This window comes from Rattus norvegicus, chromosome 3 (assembly GCF_021556685.1).
Source record: "Rattus norvegicus strain SHRSP/BbbUtx chromosome 3, alternate assembly SHRSP_T2T, whole genome shotgun sequence".
Classification (NCBI taxonomy): domain Eukaryota; kingdom Metazoa; phylum Chordata; class Mammalia; order Rodentia; family Muridae; genus Rattus; species Rattus norvegicus.
In genome coordinates, this window is record NC_141536.1 from 141,472,928 (window position 1) to 141,497,900 (window position 24,973).

At 50.9% G+C, this 24,973-nt stretch overlaps 1 protein-coding gene and 1 long non-coding RNA gene across 3 annotated transcripts; one reads left to right on the top strand and one right to left on the bottom strand.

Moving 5' to 3' along the window:
* Positions 1 to 1,150: 1,150 nt before the first annotated feature.
* On the top strand, positions 1,151 to 24,903 carry Xkr7 (XK related 7). The gene is made up of 3 exons (NM_001012092.1): positions 1,151 to 1,897; positions 21,924 to 22,126; positions 23,136 to 24,903. Exons 1-3 carry the CDS (start codon positions 1,314 to 1,316, stop codon positions 24,089 to 24,091), a joined length of 1,743 nt encoding a protein of 580 aa, NP_001012092.1. The 5' UTR covers positions 1,151 to 1,313; the 3' UTR covers positions 24,092 to 24,903.
* On the bottom strand, positions 18,316 to 22,256 carry LOC108350503 (uncharacterized). 2 transcript variants are annotated; one of them, XR_015683922.1, is made up of 5 exons: positions 21,943 to 22,256; positions 21,384 to 21,576; positions 21,123 to 21,281; positions 18,750 to 18,903; positions 18,316 to 18,483 (listed from the first exon to the last, which is right to left on the bottom strand). It is a non-coding gene; the product is annotated as an uncharacterized LOC108350503 (long non-coding RNA). The 2 variants fall into 2 exon arrangements; XR_015683923.1 differs by having other exon boundaries at positions 18,321 to 18,483; positions 18,750 to 18,916; positions 21,943 to 22,105.
* Positions 24,904 to 24,973: the final 70 nt, after the last annotated feature.

Below are 24,973 nucleotides of genomic sequence, written 5' to 3' on the forward strand. Positions count from 1 at the left end.
TGAGGCAGGGTGGTCCTTCCACCTCACTTCCTCCCCTCCTCCCTCTTCTTCATTCCCTTGAGCTTCCAAAGTCTATTCAAGAGCCAGGTTTGAATTCGTTTCTAACACTTACTACATAATCTTAATTAAGCCGCTAAACGTATTCCTATGACTCTGTTTCCTCATCTATAAAATGGGCGAAACAATATAGACCACATAAATTGTGAGTCTGAAATAACTAGTGATTCCTCCTTGCTTAGAATAATGACAAAGAAACGGTTCGATGTCCTAGGATATGACACCAAGCCAAAGTGGGAGGTTGGGAGGAAGTACTCAGGCACATGAGAGACCTCTACCTCTTCTCATGGACTGTGTTTATGACGTCCCTCTGGTCTCTGCAGTTCCAGGCTGTTGCTTTGTGATCCCTGCTCCACTTCGGCTGTCAAGTCATCTTGCTAAAACCTGACCTAGCCACATAACTCCTCAAGACACTCTGCAGCAGGTGCGCCCCCCCCCACCCCGTTGCCACCTTCTGGGCCTTCACGGTCCTATCCACCAGAAATCGCCAGTTCTATCGTTCTGCACCTCCACCTCCCTTCCGGACACCCTAGAAAATGTGGCCTCCAGGGGTGGTGGGAGTAGCTGTTTGCACTTGCTCTTTCCTCCCCAAGGGGTTCCCTCCCATCTCTTTCCTCTGCCTTCCCTAATCGGGCTAGTGGCCAGATGAACGCGGTTCCTGAAAGAAGACCGCAACTCAGAACTGCAGTTTCTCAGCTTGAAAAAAGACAATGAGAAAAGAGATCTCTCAAGATCAAAGGAGGGGATGAAACAATAAGTGAACACGGGGGAACTAGGAAGTGGCGTTGGAAGGAGTGACTGCTAACGGGTTATGGCAGGTGCCCAAGCAGCTGCCCCAACCTCTGTCCTTTTATTCTCAGACTCCCACCCTCCTGGGACATTGAAAGACCCAAACCACCGGAGGTACCGCAGGAGATCAATGGAAAAGGAGAGGATAGGGCGGGGGCAATCAAAGGGGGAGGCCAGAGGCAGAAAGCATGTGGTTGGGCCCCACGCCTCCGAGGAAGCCATGCGAGGGTGACCTGGGATGCTCTCCCCTCCCCGGCCCCCTCCCTTCCCAGGGGGCGGCCCACATCCAGGCCGGAGCCCGGGCGGGGCGGCGCCCGCAAGGATGAATAATTGAGGTAGAGGGGAGGAGGAAGAGGAGCGGCGGAGGAAGAGCGGGAGGCGGGAGCCGCCCGCGCAGGGTCCTCCCCACTCTGCACCCCACCCGCTCCGCCGCCCGGAAGTCGCTCCCCGCCTCCTGCTCCGCCAACATGGCCGCGAAGTCGGATGGAGCGGCGGCCGTGGCCGGCCCGGGGCCGGAGGGGCCGGCGGGAGCAGATCGGGGCGGGGCGGGAGGGCGCGGGGAGGTTGCGGCGGGGATCGCGGGTCCGGGACCGGTGGAGGCGGGGTGCCCGGGGCCACGCTACGAGCTGCGGGACTGCTGCTGGGTGCTGTGCGCGCTGCTCGTGTTCTTCTCCGACGGCGCCACCGACCTGTGGCTGGCGGCCTCCTACTACCTGCAGGGTCAGAGCACCTACTTCGGCCTCACCTTGCTCTTCGTGCTGCTGCCCTCACTGGTCGTGCAGCTGCTCAGCTTCCGCTGGTTCGTCTACGACTACTCGGAGCCCACAGGGACCCCGGGACCCGCCGTCAGCACCAAGGACAGCGACATAGTCGGAGCCGCCATCAGCACCAAGGACAGTGCTGTCGCCTTCCGGACCAAAGAAGGTAGCCCCGAGCTGGTTCCCCGGCCCGCACCATCTTCGGCCGGCGCTTACCGCCGCCGCTGCTGCCGCCTCTGCGTCTGGCTACTGCAGACCCTCGTTCACCTCCTGCAACTCGGCCAGGTCTGGAGGTAGGAAAAGAGCAGGTGAAGGAAGCTTGAGTCCCGGGAGTGGGATTCTGCCCCAGATCTGCTCTGACCTTTCTAGCCCGCCCTGCTCCTGTCCTGATCCTCACCCCGACCCACACTCCATTGCAGCTCTGATTTCTTCTCAGTCAGCTCCTCACCTCTGCCAAACTCTGTCGGACCCCAGATCCATAGCTTTGATCTGGCTAATGGGGCAAGATCGGGTCAGAGATCCTGAGTGCTGTGTGAGCAAAGAGTAGTCAGGGAGCATGGGGACAAGTGTTACTTGAAATAGGACGGCAGGGATCCTTCCAGTCCTGACCCTTCCTCCATCCAGGTCCTGGTACCAAGCCTCGACTTAGGAAATCACTCTGAAGTCCTCTCTACCGCTCACAGGTACTCAGTTCTGAACTGCAGCCCACCCCAACATCCTGGGAAAGGCAGCTAAATGACTATCCCGCCCAAACTTCCTGGTTTTGTAGAGAAAGGGCCTGAGGTGAACCCAGTTCAGCACTCGTTGGCTCCTACTTCCTAAGGAGCTCCACAGTGCCCTCCCATCCCCCCAAAGGGACCAAGGAGATTTCGAATCTTGACTTTGACATTAGATGGCTACTGGCTGCCCCTTAGTCCTCAGACCGGAAAACAAACGCTGGGGCTTCATTCAAACTGTTCACTTCCAGGCTTCATCCTTTGCCAGCAAGTAGGGTGCCTGCTGGGCTGAGTTAATTGGAGAGAGGGGGGATTCTAAACCACAGCTCCTCTCAAATCAGAATCACTCTAGCTCCTTGGGCTGTACTCTGCAATGACAAAATGGGTTGGCTTACTGTGTGTTCTTAGGCACACCTCCTCCTCCTTTCAAGTCTGTTTCCTCACCTGCGAAATGAGGGGAATCTCTACTCTTCCCATCTTGCTGGCTTACTGCTTTTTAACCTGTTGGGATGATCAGGCAAGAGGAGGTCTGTGTGGGGACTCTGGAGGCTGGAGCATGTTTTGGGAATGTCAGGGATGACTGTGATTATAACGGAGGTGTGGAAAGCGAGGGGAAAGCCACTCTTCAGATATGGAAGGGGATTATTTACTCCGTTGCATCTTCATGTACTCTGCCTAAGTCAGAAGACATTGTTCTGAGTTGAGCATTGGAAACTGGACCCCTGGTGTTTGCCCCAGCTGCTCACTTGCTGGGTGTCACTCTTCTTCCGTGGTTGGTTCTCTCTCTGCCTTAGTTTCCTCCTCTTCCCTAGCCAAGATGATGTGTATTCCCCTTCTCTTACCCCGGAGTAGGGGAAAGGGGAAAACACTCTTCATGGTCTTATTATTATTAGCTTGACACGCAAAAATATTCATGTCTACATCCAGGAACTAATCTGCATTTATCATTCTGTGCCCAAGTGGACAGATGGTGAGTTATTTTTAGATTCTGAAATGGTAACTTCCTATTCTGGGTAGCCAAAGCTTCACCCCCCTTTCCCTTTAGCCTAAAGTGGGCCAGCTGCCCCACAACTCACAGGCTACCCTCCTCCCCATTCAGAACCCACAGACGTGAGGCTAATAGTAATCTTTCTTGAACAGAAACTGAGTTTCCCTCCAATAGGGAGAAGGACCGACCATAGATGGGTATGGTGGGGGAGTGGCTGGGAATGGCTGAGGGTCCACTGAACTCCATGGTTCTGAATGTAAAAGACCGCTCTCTGATATTTCCACTGTTCTACACTGGGAAAGTGAGAGTGGAGATGAGCTGACTTGGAAGGGAGAACAATCAAATGCAAGTGGGGGGAAGCCTAACTTGAGGAGCCTAACTTGGGGAAGCCATTTGTGTCCATTGCATAGTATTTTTAAACTCAGAATCTCTCAGGAAGGGGAAGAAATTGCCTGTAATAGTATCAGGCCCGTAAAAATCTTAGAGTTTGCATGGTCCTAGTTTTTGAATTGATCACATTTTTTAAAAAAGCATTATTCTTAGGCACTTGAACCCTAATTTACAATGCTATTGTAATTATTTTATTAAGCGCTCGGTTTCTGCTGAGCCTACTGGTTGCCCTTTTTAACCTTCATTCTCTCCTGTGTCTTCTCTTAATAATTCTACCTTGTGGTTAGTATTATAATTTTCACTTGGCAGATGAGGGGAAGGGAGGCTGAGAGAGGGGGCACCCTTGCCCAAGGTCACATAGTGATCAACTGGGAGCTTTGGAACTCAAGATTCTGCATCTTCAAAACCCAAATTCAATTTATCCACCTTGCAATTCTGCCACCAAAGTGTTCCCCAAAGCTTGAAGAATTATGAGTCTGAGATTGTGAGATTACACGATGATAGGAAGTCCGGCTTCTGTTGCGTGGAGATAAGAATGTGGAAAGAGGGGGAGGCAGAGGAACGGCGTAGGTAGCGATGAGGAAACTGTGTACTGTGGGGAAATGCTGGGTTTGGGGAGGGTGTACATTCAGAGGACTTACATTTTCATCTCGGTTGGGGAGTGACCTTGGGCCAGGCTCTTTCCGTTTTGGAGCCTCAGTTTCCCTGTGTGTGAAATGCCATAATTGGATGCTGTGCTCCTAAGACTCGATATCGTTCTCAGGATCCATAATGATGTGGTACAGTTCCGTGTGACCACCTGCTGCCCAGAACAGCTTAAGGTCATCAAGGTCAATTCGGGGTCCTTCCCCAATACCCTTTCTATGTCTAGGTTGTAATACTGTATCCTCTGCCTCCTAACACCTGCCCTTTGGACGGGCTCTGAAATGAGTTGGTCACCTGCTGGGTACTTTGTTCCACGCATGAGGCTGGGGTCTACAGAGAGCTAGAAAGCAATTACTGCCAGCTTGACTGCTCAGTAAATTCAGACTCTGCAGTCAATTAGGAGAGATCTCATAGAGATGGCTATAGGGAATGGGATGTGCACAGCAGGCCACATTAACCCAGCTACAGTTCTGACTCTGGGTCTGCTCTCACTAAATACTGCGGACCCTTGTCCCACAAGCTTTGGATTCTTAAACTGCCAGGGGCCTGGATAAATAGGAATATTCAGAGGAAGTAGAGAGAAGCCATGCAGTCTGGCATGCCTAGAAATTAAGTGATGTTGGCACAAGACATTGGCATACCACATGAGGTGTTCCAGAAGATGTTCTGAGAGGTGAGACTGGGGCAACCAGAGAAAACTGAGTCCTCTGGGGTAACGCCTGAGAGAATGCTGATCATTCTCCTCCTGATCCCACACCCTAGTTCTGAATTTTATTCATAAAGTTAATTTCAACTTTTCAGGACTGTACAGTGCCTTCAAAAAGCCAGAAAGGGTTCTTGGGGTGTCAGACAAGGGGGGTGTTATAGAATACAAGTGTCCTAGACAAGATGAAGATACCATCTGGTCACTCTCTAATAATGCCATGAGAAATCATGGTTTCAACATTGCCAGGTCTTGACTTTTCAAGGGCAATGGGAAATTGAACTACTAAGATTCTTTAAAAAAAAATGTGTCAGTGAGGACCAATGAGATGGCTCTGAGTGAATAAAGGTGTCCCCACCAAGCCTGCCTGACAACCCGAGTTCACTCTCCAGGACACACGTGGTAGAAGGAGAGACTGACTCCGACAAGTTGTTCTCTGACCTCTGTACACCTGTGCAGCAGCACACACATGCACACTCAACCATACACTCACACACACTTAAAAAAAATAGCATCAGCCAAAGGAAACACTGGGGCAGGGTGTTCTTTATACAACCCTGGGCAAACACTTACAAGAGATATAAGGTCCTTTAGTCAAAACATAAAAGGAAGGAGCTCATAGACACCACACGCCTGCCATGTTGTAGCGAGGGCTGTGTGAGAGGTTCCAGGCACCTTGTATTAAAACCTTCCCTCGGCAGTTAGTGATAGCATTTATTCATCAGACAAGGAAGCAAAACTCAGAGAGGTCAAGGAACTTGATTGAGGTTACAGGAGGTAAGTAGGGGGAGGGAGGCTGCTACCCAGCTTTGTCTAGTCTCAGACCCAGCTCCACCCCTCACATGGCATTGGGGATCCTAAGAAAATGCCTTGAAGCAGTAACAGACTGCGTCCCTGGAAGAGCAGCAAACAGATCCTTTGGTGAGGCATGAATCCGGCTGTGGCCTGGACACCAGCCTGCCCTTAACCACCTCCCACCCCAGCCCTCTGAGCCTTTAAGCCATCGAGGGCTGTTAAGCCAATTAAAGTCCCAACTCTGCCTTCTCTGATCCTGTGGGCAGCAAAGCAGTAAGCCATGAATCCTGCTCTCCCTAATCTTGAACTCGTGGGCCCCAGCTTTGCCCAGATAAGCATGGTTTCCTAAGCCAATTAGTGGAGGAGACCTGGCATGGGATTCCTCCCCGGCTGTCAGAGTCTGAGCACCCTGAGGTGGGGAGGAGGAGGAGGTGGCAGTGAGCTTCCGGGGCCTCCCTCATACAGTAAGTCCTGCTGCACTGTCACTGCCTGTGTGTGCCAGCGAGTCCTACACTCCAGAGAACTGCAGTGAGTCAGTGCAGCCGAGAAATCAAGCTCTTGGTCCCTTCTGGGGAGCTCGATCTTTGGTGTAGTGTGAATTGTGTGAACTCTTCATTCAGGGGCTTCATTCAAATCCTGCACCCCTTGCTCTCTCAAGCCACCTAATCCCCATGCCTTCCAAAGGGGAGAGCATAATTGCACCTACCTGCTTCTTGTGCTGCTTTGGGTTTAATGAGGTAACACATACCATGGACTTAGCAAGGGCTCCCATCATTTAAGTATTCAAAACCTGGTGGCAGAACAAGGGGGACATTTTGGTAGGTAGAGGATGCCTCGAAGCCTGATGACCTGAGATCAATCCAAGGGACTCACATGGTAGAAAGAGGGAACCTGTGAGTTTCACATGTGAGCCGTGGCATGCATACACCACCCCTACACAGGTGCACACAAAATACATTAATTTAAATGTAATTTAAAAAAAGAACTGGTAGGGGCTAGCACCACCGGTGTCCTGTGAATAGTTGCCAATAATGAGAGGGGGCTGTGAGCCACAGTGGCGTGTCACTCATAGATTTAATCTGCAGTTACTTGTTCTGCAGATATTTATGGAGCACCTGCTGTATACCCACAACTGTTTTAAGTACCAAAGATAAAGAAACGATTAACATGGCAGTGTGGACGGCAGTGGGTCACACGGTGGTATATGCTATGTGAGAGGATGAAGTAGGGCTGGGTAGATGGTTCAGTGAAGTTGCACAGGCCTGAGGAGCTGAGCTCTGATACCTGGTACCCACAGAAAAAGCTGCATGTGCCTGTAACCCAAGTGCTGGCTGAGGGATGGAGACAGGAGGATGGCTGGGACTTGTTGGCTGATAGTGCCCCCCTGCCCCCCGCATTCAGTAAAAGGCTGTGTCTCAAGGGAATATGGCAGAGAGTGAGACAAAAGGATACCCTTCGGTGATCTCCGTGTGCACACCTGCACATGCGCACAGGTACATACACCACACATACAAAGCTGAAACAGAGCAAGGAGTTAGTGAGTAGCAGAGTAGATGACTTGGGGAGGACAGCCTCACTACAGAGGTGGCACATGGGTGATGGCTGGGCTAGTGAGTGAGGGGCTTGTGGGTCATGCCCACAACCCACCCTCTAGAATCAGCAATAGCCTTGCATCTTCCTCTCTCTGTGACTTTGAGCAAAGGTCATAACTTAACCTGGGTCTGGATAACAATAGCACCATCACGTGGCTTGGGGTGTCTCGAGCTAAACAATATAGGTACCGTGTTCAGCAGACACCTGATGGTAATTGGTCCTTGCTATTTACATATGTGTGTAATGTCCGTCCCAAGTCACAGTCTTTCCAAACGGTTCTCCGTCCTCTCTCCATCATTTCCACCCGGGTACCCACTTCTCTTGTGTTGGTTATGAGTCTAGGATTTTGAATCATCACACCCACATCTGAAACATGTTTACAATCGCTTGGACTTGGCTACGGCCCCTTCACAAATGTTCCTCCCTGTGCCGACTTGGCAGGGTTGTTTCATTGTGGCCTCCCCACCCTCCTCCGGGGAGACCCTCCCCAACTCGTTCTGCTCTCCGCCCTTCCTTCCCCTGTTGTCTGGGCAGCCACCAGAGCCACTCCTAACAGACACAGAGGCTGCACTTAGGCCCTGTCCTCTGATCTATAAAGACCACACAGGCGAAAAGCCCTGGGGAGCCAGGGGGAGGGAGGGCTGCAAGGAAATGGCTTTGAACCCCAGCAGCTGGGGCAAAGGTCCCTGGGGAAAGGAGGAAGTGGTTTGAGGCCTACTATGGTCTTTCCTATTAGCCATCCTGCCTTTGTGAAGGTGTTCAAATTCTTGCACCTGGAAATGCTATGGGCTTCCTCTGCCCTGTCCCTCCCTCCCCACCCCTCCCTACCCACAACTAGAAGAAAGTGGAATTCATAGATCTGATACTCAGGAGCCCAGGGACGTCCCTGGCTCCCCTCCCCACATCCTGCCTCAGAGCACTTGGCCCTCCTGATGCCTAGGGCTGCTTCCTCCCTCTGCACCCTCTCTCACTCCCCACCAGGGAACCTACACTCCTTTATCCTGGCTGTTCTTGTGTCAACTTAACACAAGCTAGAGTCATCAGAGGGGAAGGACCCTCAACTGAGGAAATGCCTCCATGAGATCCAGCTATAAGGCATTTTCTTAACCATGATCAATGGAGGAGGGCCCAGCCCATTGTGGGTGGTGCTGTCCCTGAGCTGGTGGTCCTGGGTTCTAAAGGAAGCCGACTGAGCAAGCCATGGGGATCAAGCCAGTGACTGGCACCCTTCCATGGCCTCTGCATCAGCTTCTGCCTCCAGTCCCTGCCCTGTGTGAGTTCCTGTCCTGACTTCCTTTGGTAACATGGAATATGGATATAGAAGTGTAAGCGGAATAACCCTCCCCCCCAAACTCTTTGGCCATGGCCTTGCAGCAATAGAAACCCTAACTAAGTCCCTTTAAGGGACTTCCACGTTGCCTCTTTCTGAAAGCTTTCCCTGAACAAACCCAAAACCACCCTCAGCCCCTCACACCATCTTTTGCTTATTCAACTGGGCAAAAATCATCTTTATATTTTCCTAAAGTGAAATTTTCTTGGCAGCATTGTTTATGGGAGAGTTATATATTCCAGCCACCCAGTCGCATCTCATCAAGAAGGGATATGATTAAGGGAGATTTCCACTTGCTAATTAGATTTTGAGTCTGTTTATGTTTTGAGACAAGGTCTTTCTGATGAACACTAAGTTGCCTCAGATGACCTTGAACTTCTAATTCCTTCGGAGCTGGGACTGCACGACATGTCACTGCATCCCGATTTATGTGGTGCTGGGTATGGATGGAGTCTAGGACTTAGGCTGTGGAGGTACACACTCTGTGATCTGAGCTATATCCCCAGCCTATAATTAGGTATTTCTTGCATTGTTTGAAGATATTACTTCTGGACATAATTGATTACACCCATGTGGGTTGGAAAACTCAGTTATTTTGATGGGTGCGGTGGCACCTGCCTCTGTAATTCCAACACTTGGGAGACAGGTTCAAGGCCAACCTGGTTTACATAGTCAGCTAGGTTATAGAGTTAGACCCTATCTTAAAAAATTGAATATTACTAAAAATTAGAGTCATCGCTTATTAAGACTTAGATTAAATCATTGCCTCTGTGACAGTCAGGATGAAGAACAAGGGCCTGCAGAACCCAAAACCCTATTTCACCACCTACACGTTTTTCAATGAAGCCACTCGACCTCTCTAAACCTTGGCTTCTTCTCATCTTTGAGGAAGGGATAACAGTCCCTGTGTGTAGGCATATTAGCCATGTGTGCAGGCATACTGAATGAATACATAGAACATGTTTTACATATTATTAAGCATTATTCAGCACATAGCAGTGCTCCCTGTTAGCTAGCACTATTGACCCATTTTACAGATGTGAAGCTGAGTTACAGAAAGGACTAGGCTCCCGGTTACTAGCAAAGCCAGTGCTGATAATCAGGTGATCAGGCCTCCCAAGTCCACCTGTGTGTGAGTTCTAAACCATTTTGCCTTCTGCTAACTATGTGTATGCTTTGTAAAAATAATTTTTCGTTATGTGTATACATGTGGAGGGAGGTGTGCATGAGAGTGCAGCTGCCCTCAGAAGCTAGTATAGAGGTCACTTGATCCTGGCTTACTTTACGGGCAGTTGAGAGTGGTGTGATCTGAGTGCTGGGAGCTAGACTCAGATCCTCTGTAAGAGCAGCAAGTGCTTTTAACTGCTGGGCCATCTTTCCAGTTTTGAAAATATATATGTGTATATATATATATATATATATATATATATATATATGTGTGTGTGTGTGTGTGTGTGTGTGTGTGTATTTGTGTGTCTCTGTGTCTCTCTGTGTGTGTGTAATTTTTTTGTGTGAGTGTGTGTTTGTCCCTTCATATGTGAGTGCAAGAGGGGATGTGCTATGGGCATGTGTAGAGGTCAAAGGACGACCTTGGGTAGTCAGTCCTAGCCTTGCACTTTGAGACAGGGTTTCTTGTTGCTTTGCATCTGTGCACACCAGGCTAGCTGGCCCACCGACTTCAGGGAATTCTCTTATTTCTGCTTTCTCTCACTAAAGGATTGCTGGGATTACAGGCACATACACCACTGCAACACACACACACACACACACACACACACCCACACACTTTACATGGGCTCAGGGGATTCAAATGCTGGTCTTCACACTAGCACAACAAGTGCTTTACACACTGACCATCCCCCTAACTTGGTTAAGTGTTTTCTTATAGACTGACCAATCAGGTGTTATTTTGAGAAGAAGGAAGAAAAACAACAGAAAAGCAGCTAAAATGTTTTTATTTTAATGTAAAATAAAGTACCTGCTGCCAGCATTCCAGGCTCTTCCTCAGCCGCACCCTGGGACCATCACTCACTCCTGTCAGCCCATCTGACTGGTTTCCCCACAGATCACAAGCCTGGGGAGGCCTGGCTGTGTCCCTGTTACCTTTGGTGGCCTTGCACTCAGCCAGCTCTTGGATGGGGAGCCGGCTGGAACAGGTTTTGGTTTCAAGCTGTAGTATCAGAGCTGGCAGTGCAAAGCCTGCAGTCTGGGCACAGCAGTGAGGTTTGCTAAGACTCCAGCCTCAGCCTCCAGTTGCCAGTGGGCTGAGGGGAAAGTTCAACGTGAAAACCAGAGTCCAGTTCCCCAGAGGAAAAAGGCATAGCTGACTTAGGACACAGAAGAAGTAAAACTCCTTGTGTGAAGTGGGTGCTTACTAATGTGGATGAACCTTTGAGGTCGGAGTCCTGGGTGAGTCATTTCCTGTCTATAAAGTTTAGGTGAGGGACTGAGGGTTTCGGTCTGAGTTTTCCCAGGGCTCGGGAAAGAAAACGAGGAGTTCGGATCACTCTGGATCCTGGGCAGGTCAGGATCTCTTCACCCTGGAGCTGTGTGATCCTGGGCACAGTTGCTCCATCAGCCAGAGGCTGTCTATGAGATGGGAGAGAGATGATGGCTCAGCTCTCTGGGTTCCTTTAAAGATGTCAGAACTTGTCACAGAGTACATTCTTAGAAAGCACTGAGTGTTGCTACCCTTATGGGCTAAGTCCATCCTATTGCTTAAGGAAAAGGGGATGGAATGGAACCCCGGGGGTCCTAATACTCAGTGACCCTCACCTACTGTCCCGCCAAGGAAGATCCTTGTTCTGTGGCTCCAATGTAGTGTGCACACTGAGGACCTGACGTTAAAGGGGTTGAGGGGTTTTGCATAAAGGCAAGACCACCTCACCTCAGAGCTCTCGCAGGGGCACTAATGCCTACCAGGAGAGAGGGTGAAGAGCAGGCGGCCAGAGATACTGTAAGTTGGGACTTTCCTTTTCTTCCTTTTAAAGGACACATGAGATGACTGTAACACCCTTATGGTTTAAATTCGCAGCCCTGACTTGGGGTCTTGTAATGCCAAGTCCCATGCTGCTGGACTGTCACTTTGCAGGCCACAGATTGGTGGCATTTGGGGAGACGCAGCCTGGGATGTGTTTCTTCCCCATAATCTCGCCTACTCTCTATTGCTTTCATTTTATGTGTTTGGTTTTTAATTTTAGTTCACCTGGTTTTTGTGGCGCTGGGATCAAATCCAGTCCCTCACACAGGTCAGGTGAATGTTCCACCTCGGAGCTCCATCCCTGCTGTCCCCTACTCTTTGAAGCAGCCTTTTAGTTTTTAGCACATTAAATTCCAAACATATAGGAGCAGAATGACTAGGCTGACGAACTCCACAGTGTATCATTAATGTCGTGCATTCCCGGCGAGCCCGGTTCTGTAGAGTTTCGTAGCCTGCTGTCCGATGACCCTGTGGGCTCAGCAGAGTTCTGGGTCTGCACTGTCCAATGTGGCAGCCCTCAGCCACCAACAGCTATTGAGCCCTTGGGATGGGAGCAGAGGGATGGATGGACGTGTTTTTAAGTAAATTTAATTTCTCTAAATTTATTTTTATGTGTATGAGTGTTTTGCCTGTAGGTACATATGTGTACCGTGTGCAGGTGTGTATGTGCATGTGTATATGGGTCAGAGAGCACTCTCCAGGCTCATTTCTCAGGGGCCTGTTTGAGACAGGAGTCTCTCATTGGCCTGGAACTGCACCAAGAAAACCAGACTAGGTGGCTAGTGAACGTCCAGGGATCAACCCATCTTGGATTCCCAGTTTGCTGTCATCACTGGGCTTGTGTGTTCCCCAAAGCCTGGTTTGTGGGGGGTTTTTCTAATGTATAGGAGTGTTTTACATGCATGTATGTTTATGCACCATGTGTGCCTGGTGCCTGTGGAGGTGAGAAGGGAGCGTCGGCTTCCCTGGACCTGGAGTTACAGATGGTTGTGAGCCACCGTATAGGTGTTGGGAACCAAGGCCAGGTCCTCTGCAAGAGCAACAAGTGCTCGTAACTGCCAAGCATGTGGTGCATATAAACTCATGAGAGCACAGAAGGGTTTTCCTTGTAACATCGTCTGATATCTCATTAACTAGTCACCATCATTCCCAACGTGGGACTTACCTTTTTGGTTAATGTCCTAATTTCTGGGTGGGCTTGAAAATGTTAGAAGGGGAAACAAAATGGAGCCTCTGTCGTTGAACTGTATCCTCTCCTAGGATGTGGGTGGTCGGAGCTGAAGCAGGCTTCCTCTTTAGATAGAGTGTGCCTCTACACACACACACACACACACACACACACACACACACACACACACCCCGCAAATGAGATCAGTCTACTTCTGGAATTTCCGTGAGACCACAAACAGCCAGATGTGATTCTTTCTGTCTGCGTTAGTTTCCAGATACCTTCAAATGTCACCAGGAGATTGGAATGAAGGCCCCTCCCCACTGTCTCTGAACATCCTAGCTCCACCCAGAGGCGGGGGACAGGATGGGGCATGGGTTTGGGGGGAGAGCAAAAAAGGACCTTCAGAACCTTCAGAGCACAGGGCTCTAAGCTTTAGTCTCTCTTGCACATCACCAACCCATAACATAGCTGGCAAAGCTGAGGCCCAGAGAAAGGAGGGATGTGAGAAGCCTGGTCCCAAAAATGTTACCCCAGAGTAGCTTTTCTGTTTTTCCACTGAGCAAGAATAGAGCCTCTGGCTGGGGGGTGGTGAGAGAGGGTGGGGTGGGAGAAAGTCACAGGTTTGTAGCTAAGGCCTAAACTCAGTGGCCGGAAGTGTTTGGCCTGGTGCCAGTGAAGAAGAGGGGCTGTGGCTCTCCAGGGGCTGTGAAGGAGAAGGGAGACAGCCTGGCTCCCAGCACCACATGAGATGGGAGCCAAACGTGTAAAATCACATTCTTTACTGACATTTAGGATTCTTTTGGCTGCCAACCCCAGGAAGGGCCTATTTTCGCATCCGTGCAGGAGTGCTCAGAATTGAGGCATAAACCAAGAGAAGGGGACGATGAGGTCATTCTTCCTGGGCTCTCCAGCAAACCCCACAGGTGGGGCCTGGGTTCCTCCACTCAGCTTGATCCTCTCGCTGGCGACATTGAGGCACCTCTCCGTGTCCTGAGACACAGCTCTGTTGCTGTCCGGATGTTGGAGTTGGAAGAGTACCTCTTCCAAATGACTGGTAACTGTCTCCTTCGTTGACAAAAGCCCATCCTTTTCCTGAACGGGCAGCAGACCTACCCTCCACTCTTGTCACCATGAGGTTCTCCACAGCTGTCACCTCTAAAACCTTCCTCTTTAGAACCTTCCTGGGTCATGAGATAAAGACCTTTGCTCAAGTTGTTTCCTCTACAAAACCTCCCCTCCTCCCCTGTCCACCTGCTTAGCTTCTGCACCTACTTCAGATCGCTCGGCAATCACAACTCCCAGAGAATCCTCCCTGTCTGTAGAACCTTCTCCACTCCCACTGGTATTCTCTATGCTGCAGCACAAAACCCATGACTGGAGCCTAGGGAACATGGTCTCTTCGAATTTACACAATGATTTAATCAGTGTCCAGGCCTTCATTATTAAAAAATATTCCTACAAATGGGTTGGAAGAACCCCACCCGTGTCCACCATAGTTCTTGGCACACAAAGGGTACTCAGCAGTGTTTGGGAAATAAATGTCAAGTGGAGCTAAGAAGATAGTTCAAGGACAGAGCACATGCTTAGCACGTTCAGGGCCCTGAGCTCAAGCCCCCAACACCCACCCCACACGCACATCAAATGAACTTTTTCTTTGATGATATCCAGTCTCTTCATCAGAAGATGGGCTCCCAGTCACAGAAGTCACGTGATTTTAGCAAGGTCCAAAACAGAATATAGTGGACGAATGGCAGTTACTGTCTGCCGTGGGTGGAGAACCCCTAGAAAAGAAACTGCCCATTGAACTCGCCTAGCCAGACAGATCTTCTCTGGCCCTCTGTTCTTAGGGACAGCTTTAGTGGGAAACTCAACTTGGCCAGAAACTACCAACCTCTTTCAGTTAGCAATTCTGGCTTTTTGTTTTGTTTTGAAACAAGAGTCTCACTGAGTAGCCCAGACCAACTTGGAAGTTATTATGTAGCACAGGCTGGTGTTGGATTCACAGGAACCCTTCCGACTCAGCTTACTTGTTTTGTAGTTTGAGATAGGGTCTAACCTTTGCTGGCCTCAGACCAGCAATCCTCCTGCTTCAGCTCCCCATGGACAGGCTTACAGGCAAATATGATCGTGCCTAGCTAGAAAGTACCAGGTTTCTTCCCTGACAAAGCCCCTGAGCAGCATCCTTCAAGATGCCTTGCTTATGTGTCTGCTTGTACCACATTACCACTTTTTTGATTCCCCAGTTGTGCCGGAAGGTTGGTGCTTAATGTGAGTTGATATCATTATCGGCAGGCCCTGCACACTGTCTGTCATCCTGCAGATGTGAAGGACTTGGAGGATGGGAGGCCCATTGCCTCCCAGCCCCACCCTCAGCCAGCAGATGTCACAGGGCAAGACAGGGGTCTTTAGCAGGCCTGCAGGCTGCTTCCCCGATGGAGCAAGCAGAGCGGAGGAGCCTCTGGAAGCTGTTGTGGTTTTGGCCCAGAGCCCTGAGGGGGAGTGGTGAGGGGAGAGAACACAGGCTCAGAAACTCGGAGACCGACAGATGGAGGAGCTGAGGATGTGAGAGACACAGACAGACAGGAGAAGAACCCAGAGTCAGGAAGAAGAAAATCAAGCAGGAGAGAACGGCTGGAAAACGGGCAGTCATGCCGAGCCATGAGCTGAGCAGCAGGCCAGCAGATGGACCACTGAAGGACTGGAAACCCCAGGCAGAGAGACCCACAGAAGGGGAAAAAACACTGTATCCAGAACGTAGGTTAGGCTGTCAGAGGAATGTAGCATCTGAAGAACAGGATGGTACAGCATAGACAGGTGTGATGGTGCAGCGTCCCAGAAAGAGACCCTCGGATTGACTGACCATGGTAAATGGATAGAAATGACCGATGTTCAAGGGGAGGCACCACTAACAGACAATGATCTGAGGTCTGAGGCCACGTTTGCCTGTCTGAATGGAGACAAAAATCAATGACAGGAACTTTACCTCACAGGAGAGAGATGGGTAAGCCGAGGACTGAACTCAAGTTTCTCAGGGACAGTGACGCACCTCCTTGTCTCCATTAAAGCAAATCCCTTGGGCTCTAGAAGATGCTGGGCCACAGGAGTGACCGGATAGGGGAAGAAGAGTGAATTCTGTCCACTTACTGGTTCTGCTGCCTGCTCATGGAGGTTGTAGGGTCTTGAGGAAGCCATGGATCCAGAGCAGGTGGATTCCAGTACTAACTGTTGGCCTCCACTTCTCAGGCCAGGCCTTTTTTGCTCTCAGCCCCACCTGTTTATGCTTATTGGCTCCTCAGCTTTCTCTTCTAGAGCACGCTTCTTCTCTTAGCATCAGACAGTGAGCTGGAGGCTGGCGAGATGGCTCAGAAGTCAAAGACACTTATTACCAGGCCTAACCACTTGATTTTGATTCCTGGGTCTCACATGTGAGAAGGAAAGAGCTGACTCCCACAGGATGTCCCCCAACCTCCACACATGGCCCACACATGCCTACACACACACACACACACACACACACACACACACACACACACACACACCAAGAAATGAAATAATATCTTGATTGGTTTAGAGACAGGAAGTCAGAAATGACACAACAAGATTCACATCGGCAATCCTAACTCTTGGGAAGATAAAGCAGGAGCAATCTCATAAATTTGAGGCCATTCTAGATTATTTAGTAGATTCTAGGCCAACCAGAGTCGTATAGCAAGACCCTATCTCAAAAATTTTTTAAAAAAAAAAAGAAGACTAGGAACCAGAAATTCAATGTCATTAGATATCTCTATACCCTTGTAAAGTGAGGACGCAAGCTACAGTGGCCTGTAGGTTAAGGGTACTGGCTGCAGAGTCTGGGCTTCAGGCCACTGACATCTGACAATCATAAAGGGGCACCAGGGAAGACTTCCTGGAGGAAGAACAACAGAATGAATACACGGAGTGGAGTTCTGGGAGGTGTTCTGGCTTTGTGTGGACTGAGACAGAGAAGCCCAGAGCCTGCAAAGACCAGGAAGGAAACACACACAAGACTTCTTTATCAGTTCATTCAACATTTATACTTGCCTTCTACCTGTGCAAAAGCAGAGGGCACTCTGGTGACCGTTACAAACGAGGCCCCTGCCCCGTGGAGCACCAGTGACAGAATAGAGAGAAAAGGTCTAGGAGCTGAAGACCAACCTCAGCTGGCAGAATGCTTGCACGGCATCCACAAAGCCCTGGGATTGATCCCAGCCCTTCATAAACAGGATGTGGTGTCTCACACCTGCAATCCCAGCACTCAGGAGATGAAGGCTAGAGGACCAGAGGGAAGGCAGGAATACGATGGACTAGAATGAACCTTGGGGGTGGTAGGCGCAATGTGGGATGGGTGGCCTCTAAGAATGTGTGAGGGAGCTGATGAGTAGCTAGGCAGAGCAGGATCTGGGGAAGGGTGTTCCAGGCTTGAGCACACAGCAAGTGCAGGAGTCCTGAGACTGGAACGAGTCTGGCAGGGAACTCCTGCTGCAGCTGGGGTGCGGAGAACAAGCAACCCGTAGTTTGAGACACAGTGAGAAAAGGATCAGGCCAGATGGTTGGGAGCCTGCAAGCTGAGGGGAGAAGCTTGGGTCTCGTTCCAAGTGTGATAAGAGGCCTGTGTAAGGCTTCTAGAAAGTGAGTGACCAGATCTGTAAGCCTTTAAGAATTTCCCGCTGGGAAATATGGAGAATGAACTGTAGGGGGTGGGAGTGGATGGATGAGATCCACTGAGAAGGGAAGGCTGATGTGGTTGTCCTGGCAAGAGATGATGATGGGCACTTGTACCAATTGGTGGCACCCACCCTAGAGATGGCTTGGAGTGGCACTGGATGTGTTTTGAGGTGTCCTGTGTGGGTGTTCTGCCCCAACTATGGTGACATCTGCTTTTTCAACGGAATAGGATGTAGCATGCAGGGGGATTCCTGGAGGAGGTTTCAAGAGCAGTCGCTCTGTGGCCACAAGGAGTCAGAGACCCCCACCCAATACATGCTTCTCTCACTGATGCTGTGCCCACATCCCGACAGTTTGTAAGTTACCGTTATCTCTTTATCACTTGGTGCTTACAATGATGGGGGAAAAATATAAGGTCCAGGAAAGCTGAAATGACCCAAGGCCACAAAGCAGGGTCCATGGCAGGGCTGGGACACAAACTCACACAGCCATCTTACCTTGGGGATCTTCATTCTGGTGACTGTGATGCACATAGGGTACACAGCCGTGTTCCAGAGGAAGGGGAAAAGCCAGGGAAATAAGGTTGCATGTCCTAGACAGTATGGTTTTAAGACCTCAGTGGCTTAACATCAAGCATATTAAAATACAGCCACATGAAACATCAAATGTAAATTATATATAACCCAATAAAAGCAAAATTGCAAATGACTAGCTGACATCATGTTCTGTTTTGCAGACATTTAATTAAACATTTATTAACTTCAATTCTGTAGGTTTTCCCCGTGTTTTAAAGTCCATTTTCCCCACAAGCCTCCAACATCTCACGGGCCCCTGGCAGCGAGTAGTGAGCGCTGGCTGGAAGGAGCAACCACTGCTTTGGTCCTGTTGCCAAAAGGACAAGAGTGAGGCTGGGCTCAAAAGGGCTAGGCAGTGTGGTTTCTGTGCTTCTCTTACGCCCCCAAGCTCCGTGGACGGGTGGCACAAACCTCCTTTCACCCCTCCCCATCCCAGGTCTGGATGATGTGAGCCCTTTGTCTGCCATTAGCTGAAAGCTGGCAGAGGAGGGAGGAGGAGTGGGCGGGGAGGTAGCAGGAGGCCTGCCAGGTGGTGACGGATGCTGGCGGGGCTGGCGCCTCCCTCATCCTAACCTGGGCGGAAACAGATGGTCTTCTAGATTCGGAGAAACTTCCAGGGTATTGCTCTTCCCCAGCTCCCCAGGCCCCTGCACATTGGACCAGCTGGCCTCTCCCTTCTATTCGAAGTCAGAGCCTCAGGAATGAGGAGGGCAGGAGACGTGGAGGCCTAGAGTGAAGATCTGTATTCTGGGTCCCCCAGAAGCCCTGAGACCTTCCTCCCCCCTTAGCCCTCACCACTGGCCACTTCCTGGTCTGTTCTCTTCCCCCCTGGTGTACCCTTCCCTTAGCTCAACTCTGTCACCACTATCCTGGAGGACCAGCCCCAGCCTCTCCTTGGCTTTCCTCCAAGCCAGCCCTCAGAGTGTGCTTTTGAAGCTCTGAGCTGATCCTATCACCTCCAATTCTGGGATTCGGATTAAAATTTAATCTATACTGTCCAGTCTAGATTCTTTTTTTCAGGGATGGAACCCAGGGCTTTGTGCAGCTAAACATGCACTCCGCTACTGAGCAGAGCCCTAGCCTTGCAGCCTGGAACTGGTTACAGAATTTGATGAAATTCCTCAAGGTGATGAGTTATGAAAATTCTGGTCTTCCTGAGCCCCTGTCTCATTAGAAGCCTCCTGTCTAGTCCCAGTCCAGCAAACTTCAGCCCAGAAGGACATGGGCTGTCATGGCCTCTTTACTTCACATCTGCCCATTCTACTGAATCCCTCTTCTCTTACTGTCCCCAAGTGTGTGTGTGTGTGTGTGTGTGTGTGTGTGTGTGTGTGTGTGTGTGATTTACTTATTTGCATTTTATCTACATGGGTATATTATCTGCAAGTATGTTTGTGCACCATGGGAGTATAGTGCCCATAAAAGAAAGCACTTGATCTCCTGAAAATGAAGGAACAGACAGCCGTGAGCTCTCATGTGGGTGCTGGAATTAGAACCCAGATCGACTGGAAAAGAAGCCAGTGCTTCTAACCAATGAGCTATCTCTCCAGCTTCCCCCCCGCCACTAGTGTTTTTATTGTACTTTATTTGACTTGTTTTCATTTTTCCAGACAAAGTCTCTTTTCATAACCCAATCTGGACTTGAACTTGTGGTCCTCCAGACTCAACCTCCCACGTGTTGGGATTATAAACAACGTGTACTTAAAACTGAAATCAAAACCAGGATGGTGGTGCCTATAGGAAGGGAGGTGGGGAGTGGAGGCAGAAGGATTAGGAATTCAAGGCCTGAGCCAAGTAAGGAGTTTGAGGTCAGCCTAGACTACACGAGAATCTACCTTAAAAACAAACGAAACAAACAAAAAAATTAGCATGGTGTCACATACCTGCAATGCCAGCACTCAGAGGTGGAGGCAAGAGGACTGGGAGTTCAAAGACATCCTTAGCTACTTAGTTCTAGACCAGCCTGGGCTACCACAGATAATGTCAGAAAAGAAAGAAGGAGAGAGAGGACGGGGTGAGGGAGAAACTACTTCTTGCAGGAAAGCTTGCTCCTCTTCCTTGACAAAGCTTTTCATCTCGCTGTCATGGAAGGGTGAGATATGTAGGGACAAGAACCTAATACAGAGCTAGAATGAAGCACTCCTGCTATATGGCTGAAAGGTGCTGACTGTAGGGATCCTATGCGTGAGTCACGGGGAGAAGCAGGAGACTCAGAAAAATGGATGACACAGGGAGATGACTTACCACCACTCATCAGAAGAAACACAGCCCAGTCCTGGGCCACTCAGCAGCCAAAGGAAAAGCTTCTTTCCCCTCCTGGCTACCAGGTGTCATATTGGGAATGTGTCAGTAGCATTAATTAGGGCCAAGAGGACACCGAGTTGCATGTTCTTGGCCACATTTTGGGGAACAGAGCCCAGGACTTAGAAGACTAGTTCTGAGGAGTGAGAGCCACCAAGCTCACCCCTCTCATTACCATGGAGGCCCTACAGGGCCATGGCTCCTTCCACAGGCTGTCAGCACAACATATATATAGTTGGTCCCTTGGTTTCAGTGTCCTAGAAATGCCAGCACTTTCCCATCCCTGGTGCCTCAGTTTGAAGTTCAGGCAATAGGTCACTGGATCCGTGTTGGACACTCTCCATCTGTTTTCTGGGGAGGCCACTTTTAGAGAATCCTCTGAGGTTTGGGCAAAGAGCTAACCAGTCATATGCATCAAAGTTCTTTGGGAACTGGGGAGAGACAGGCTCTGTGGTCACGAGGGGAAACTAGACTCAGTTCCTCGAACCATGTGGGCAATACTCTTTACCATCCGTCCTCTCAGCTACTTCAGAAGGAGTGGGGACTCAAGAGAGTAAGTTAGAAGTAGAATCCGGAATGGAACTCAGACCTTAGATCCTTCCCTTCCTGCTCCAAGGTTGTTGGAGCCATTAAAGTCAACAAACTTACCAACTATGTATCCATTCATCTGTGGACATGTGGATTGAGCACCTACTGTGTGGTAAGAGCCGTGTGCAGTACTTAGCAGGTGATGTAGACGCTGGTCTGGAGCTCACAGCTGGAGGAGATGTGTGTCTAGCCAGGAAGCTCAACCTGCTGTGGCGAGGGCTGTGGCAGAAGCGGGTGGCAGCGGGGCTAAGCTGAGGGACGCTCCTAACTCCAAAACATGGTCAGTAGAAGTCTGATATTTAAAACGAAAGCAAAACTTACCCAGGTTTGGGAATGGCGTGGAAACAGGGAGCGGGTGTTCCAGGTATAAGAAACAGTAGAAGTATAAAAGCCAGATGGTGAGGGGGACCATTAAATGTCCATGGCTTGTGCCAAGCAACCATGAAGTTTGTTGGGTGAGCAGTTTCCCTGAGGCCAGGAGCAGTGAATGGGTCAGGACTCGGATCGGCACCAGCTGTGAACCATACAGGAAACCCATGAACAAATCTCTTCAAAGTTTCCAGTAAGAAGCCATGTGGTCTGTTCATCGCTACCTAGAATTGAGTTTTGGTTCCGCTGTGTGACCTTGGGCAAATGCTATGGTCTCTGACTCCCAGTTCCTTCCTCCAAACTGGAGATGAGGATAGAACTAGGCGAGACGCTAACTGGTGCACTCAGTGATCTGCAACCACACCCTGCAGAACCTATTTTACAGTCACAGTAGGTCCTGGAGGTGGGGACTTGCCCTGGCGCAGGCAGGAGGCAAAGGAAAGGAAACACGTAGTGGGAGGAGCCTAGACCTGAGTACCACCTCCCCCGCAGGTACCTGCGCGCCCTGTACCTGGGGCTGCAGAGCCGCTGGCGTGGGGAGCGGCTGCGGCGTCACTTCTACTGGCGGATGCTGTTCGAGAGCGCGGATGTGAGCATGCTACGTCTGTTGGAGACCTTCCTGCGCAGCGCTCCGCAGCTGGTGCTGCAGCTCAGTCTGCTGGTCCACCGCGGCCGAGAGCCCGAACTGCTGACTGGTGAGCCCCACCCATCACCCGCTGACCCCTGGGGATTCCCTACGCCCGACTCCCAAGGCAGAGTTGCTTGCTCTGAGTTTAGGGAAACACACTGTCCTCACCACCTTCTAGGCCTCTCCATACCTCTCCCGTCTGAGTTGTCTCTTCCAAGCTTAGGCCCCCTGAGGGAGCCCTCTACTGGCTATGTTCTACAAACCGAGTCCCAGCCTGTGCCCTCTGGGGACCCCTTGCTTTACAGACCTGTTCAATCACCATCAATTTCCAGAGAATCTATCTACCTATCCCTTCACTCGATGTCCTGGTCTCCTCCCTTGTACCAGGTACTACTGTTCACGCCAACACTGCCCCTTCTGAAACACTCCAGTCCAAGGCAGTCAGTGTCACAAAAAAACACATCACCTATCCCTAACGCACTTCCTGGTCTTCCCGCCTACACACTCCTTAACCTCAGTGTCTTGTCTTAAGTTCCATCACTAGCTCCCAGGCCCCTCGGGGACACCTTCTGCCCTCTCTCCAGCCCAGAATGCAGGGTCCCACGTGGGATTTTCCTCCTTAGTTCTGCCCAACTTTACTTGTCCCTCCAGACCTAGCCTCCCCTCCTCTAATGGTGTCCTGACTCCTCCATGACCTAATGATCCCTTCTTGATCCCCTCTTCTACTCCCAGAGTCCTGGACCCTAATTTCCCACCCTCTACCAAGACCCCTGAATCCTGGCTACACCCCACACTCGAATCCTAGACTTAATGCCTATGAAGATCAAAAATCACACCAAATCTATTTCTCTTTATGCTCCCACACCCACAGAAGTATCCAACCTGTCCCCCACCCCATCCCCGTATCCCTGCCCTTGAAGACCCCACTCCACGCCAACCCCACTTCCTCACACCTGATCCATAGACCTTCATGCCCGCTCGGAACCCAGGTCCTGACCCAGCACCTCCTCCTCCCCAGACCCCAACCTGGACCCATCCCTAACCCAGCCCATCCCACCCCTACCCTGTCTCCACAGCTCTCTCCATCTCTGCCTCCCTCGTGTCCCTGGCCTGGACACTGGCATCCTACCAGAAGGTGCTGAGAGACTCCAGAGATGACAAGCGACCTCTGTCCTACAAGGGTGCTGTGGTCCAAGTGTTGTGGCACCTGTTCACCATCGCGGCCCGAACCCTGGCCTTCGCCCTCTTCGCCAGTGTCTACAGGCTCTACTTTGGCATTTTCATTGTAGCCCACTGGTGCATCATGACCTTCTGGGTTATCCAGGGCGAGACAGACTTCTGCATGTCCAAGTGGGAGGAAATCATCTACAACATGGTGGTGGGTATCATCTACATCTTCTGCTGGTTCAACGTCAAGGAGGGCCGCAGCCGCCGCCGTGTGACCCTCTACTACTGCATCGTGCTGCTAGAGAATGCAGCGCTCACCGGCTTCTGGTACTCCAGCCGCAACTTCTCTACTGACTTCTACTCCCTCATCCTGGTCTGTGTGGTGGCCTCCAGCTTTGCATTAGGCATATTCTTCATGTGTGTCTATTACTGTCTCCTGCACCCCAATGGCCCCATGCTGGGTCCCCAGGCACCCGGCTGTATCTTCCCCGAAGCCCCAGGGCCTTGTGGTCCTCCAGCTGACGCCATCACAAGTCCGCCAAGGTCTCTGCCGAGGACTACAGGCGCTGAGCGTGATGGGGCTGCAGTGGGAGGTGAGCGAGCCGGGACCCCTACACCACCTGTCTTCCAGGTGCGACCCGGTTTGCCTCCCACGCCAGTGGCTCGCCCCTTGCGGACAGAGGGGCCTGTCATTCGGATTGACTTGCCTCGGAAAAAGTACCCAGCATGGGATGCTCATTTTATTGACCGCCGGCTCCGGAAGACCATTCTGGCACTGGAGTATTCGTCGCCTGCCACGCCCCGGTTGCAGTACCGGAGCATGGGCACCTCCCAGGAGCTGCTAGAGTATGAGACCACAGTATAGGCACAGTCTGCCTCCCAAAGGGGCAGGCAGGGCTGACCCCACATTGACCACAGTGTTGAGTCTAGACTTTTCAGGGCTACCAGGCTAAGTGGGAGTAGATCTTTGGATCCAAGAGTGGCCCCACCATTAGGATCCCTTAGGGGAGAAGGCAACCCTGTGGAGGCCCTAGGCCTCATTTTAAGCCCTGTGGCCCATTCTCTAAGTTCCCTTGGACCAGGGCACAGGGCATCAACTGGTGCTACCCCTCATGGACTGCCACACTCTCTTGGAAATGCCATCTAATGCTTGGCACAGGGGTCTTAACTCTCCCTGGCCTAGATTCATCCCACATCATCCCTGGTGGGTCCACAAGAGAGAAGGCACTGCCTGGGGCCCAAGCACCCCTCAGGGAGTGTGGGGGGAAGGGCTGCCATGTGGTGGGAGGGGACCTCAGAGAAGGATGGAGAAGGCTGTTGAGGGTGTGGGATGAGTTGGGGGGATCTCTGGACAGGGTTGGTGCAGTTCCTGTAGGAAGGGGAGCTGGCCAGGAGGAGAATTAGAGCAGAGAGTATGAGAGGGGACTTGGGGATCTGAAAGTGCATGTGTTGGCAGGATAAAGAACCCTGAGGGGTGAGGGCTGACAGCAATATGAAGGGGTACAAGTGTAGGGTGGGGTGCCTCTGCTGGGAGGTACACTTGGGAGGAGTTCTATCATGGATGAAGTCTAGTCCCCTCAGGTGAAAAGTCACAAGGTGCCATTTGTTCTAGAATGTACATATGGGATGTGCCCTCTAGATGAAGGTCATAAGCACAGCAGCTAAAATGTCCAGGGAAAGTCTGTCTGGTTCCACCATAGATGAGGCCCTATAGCCTCACTCTGGCACACTGAGAGAGGACCTGTTG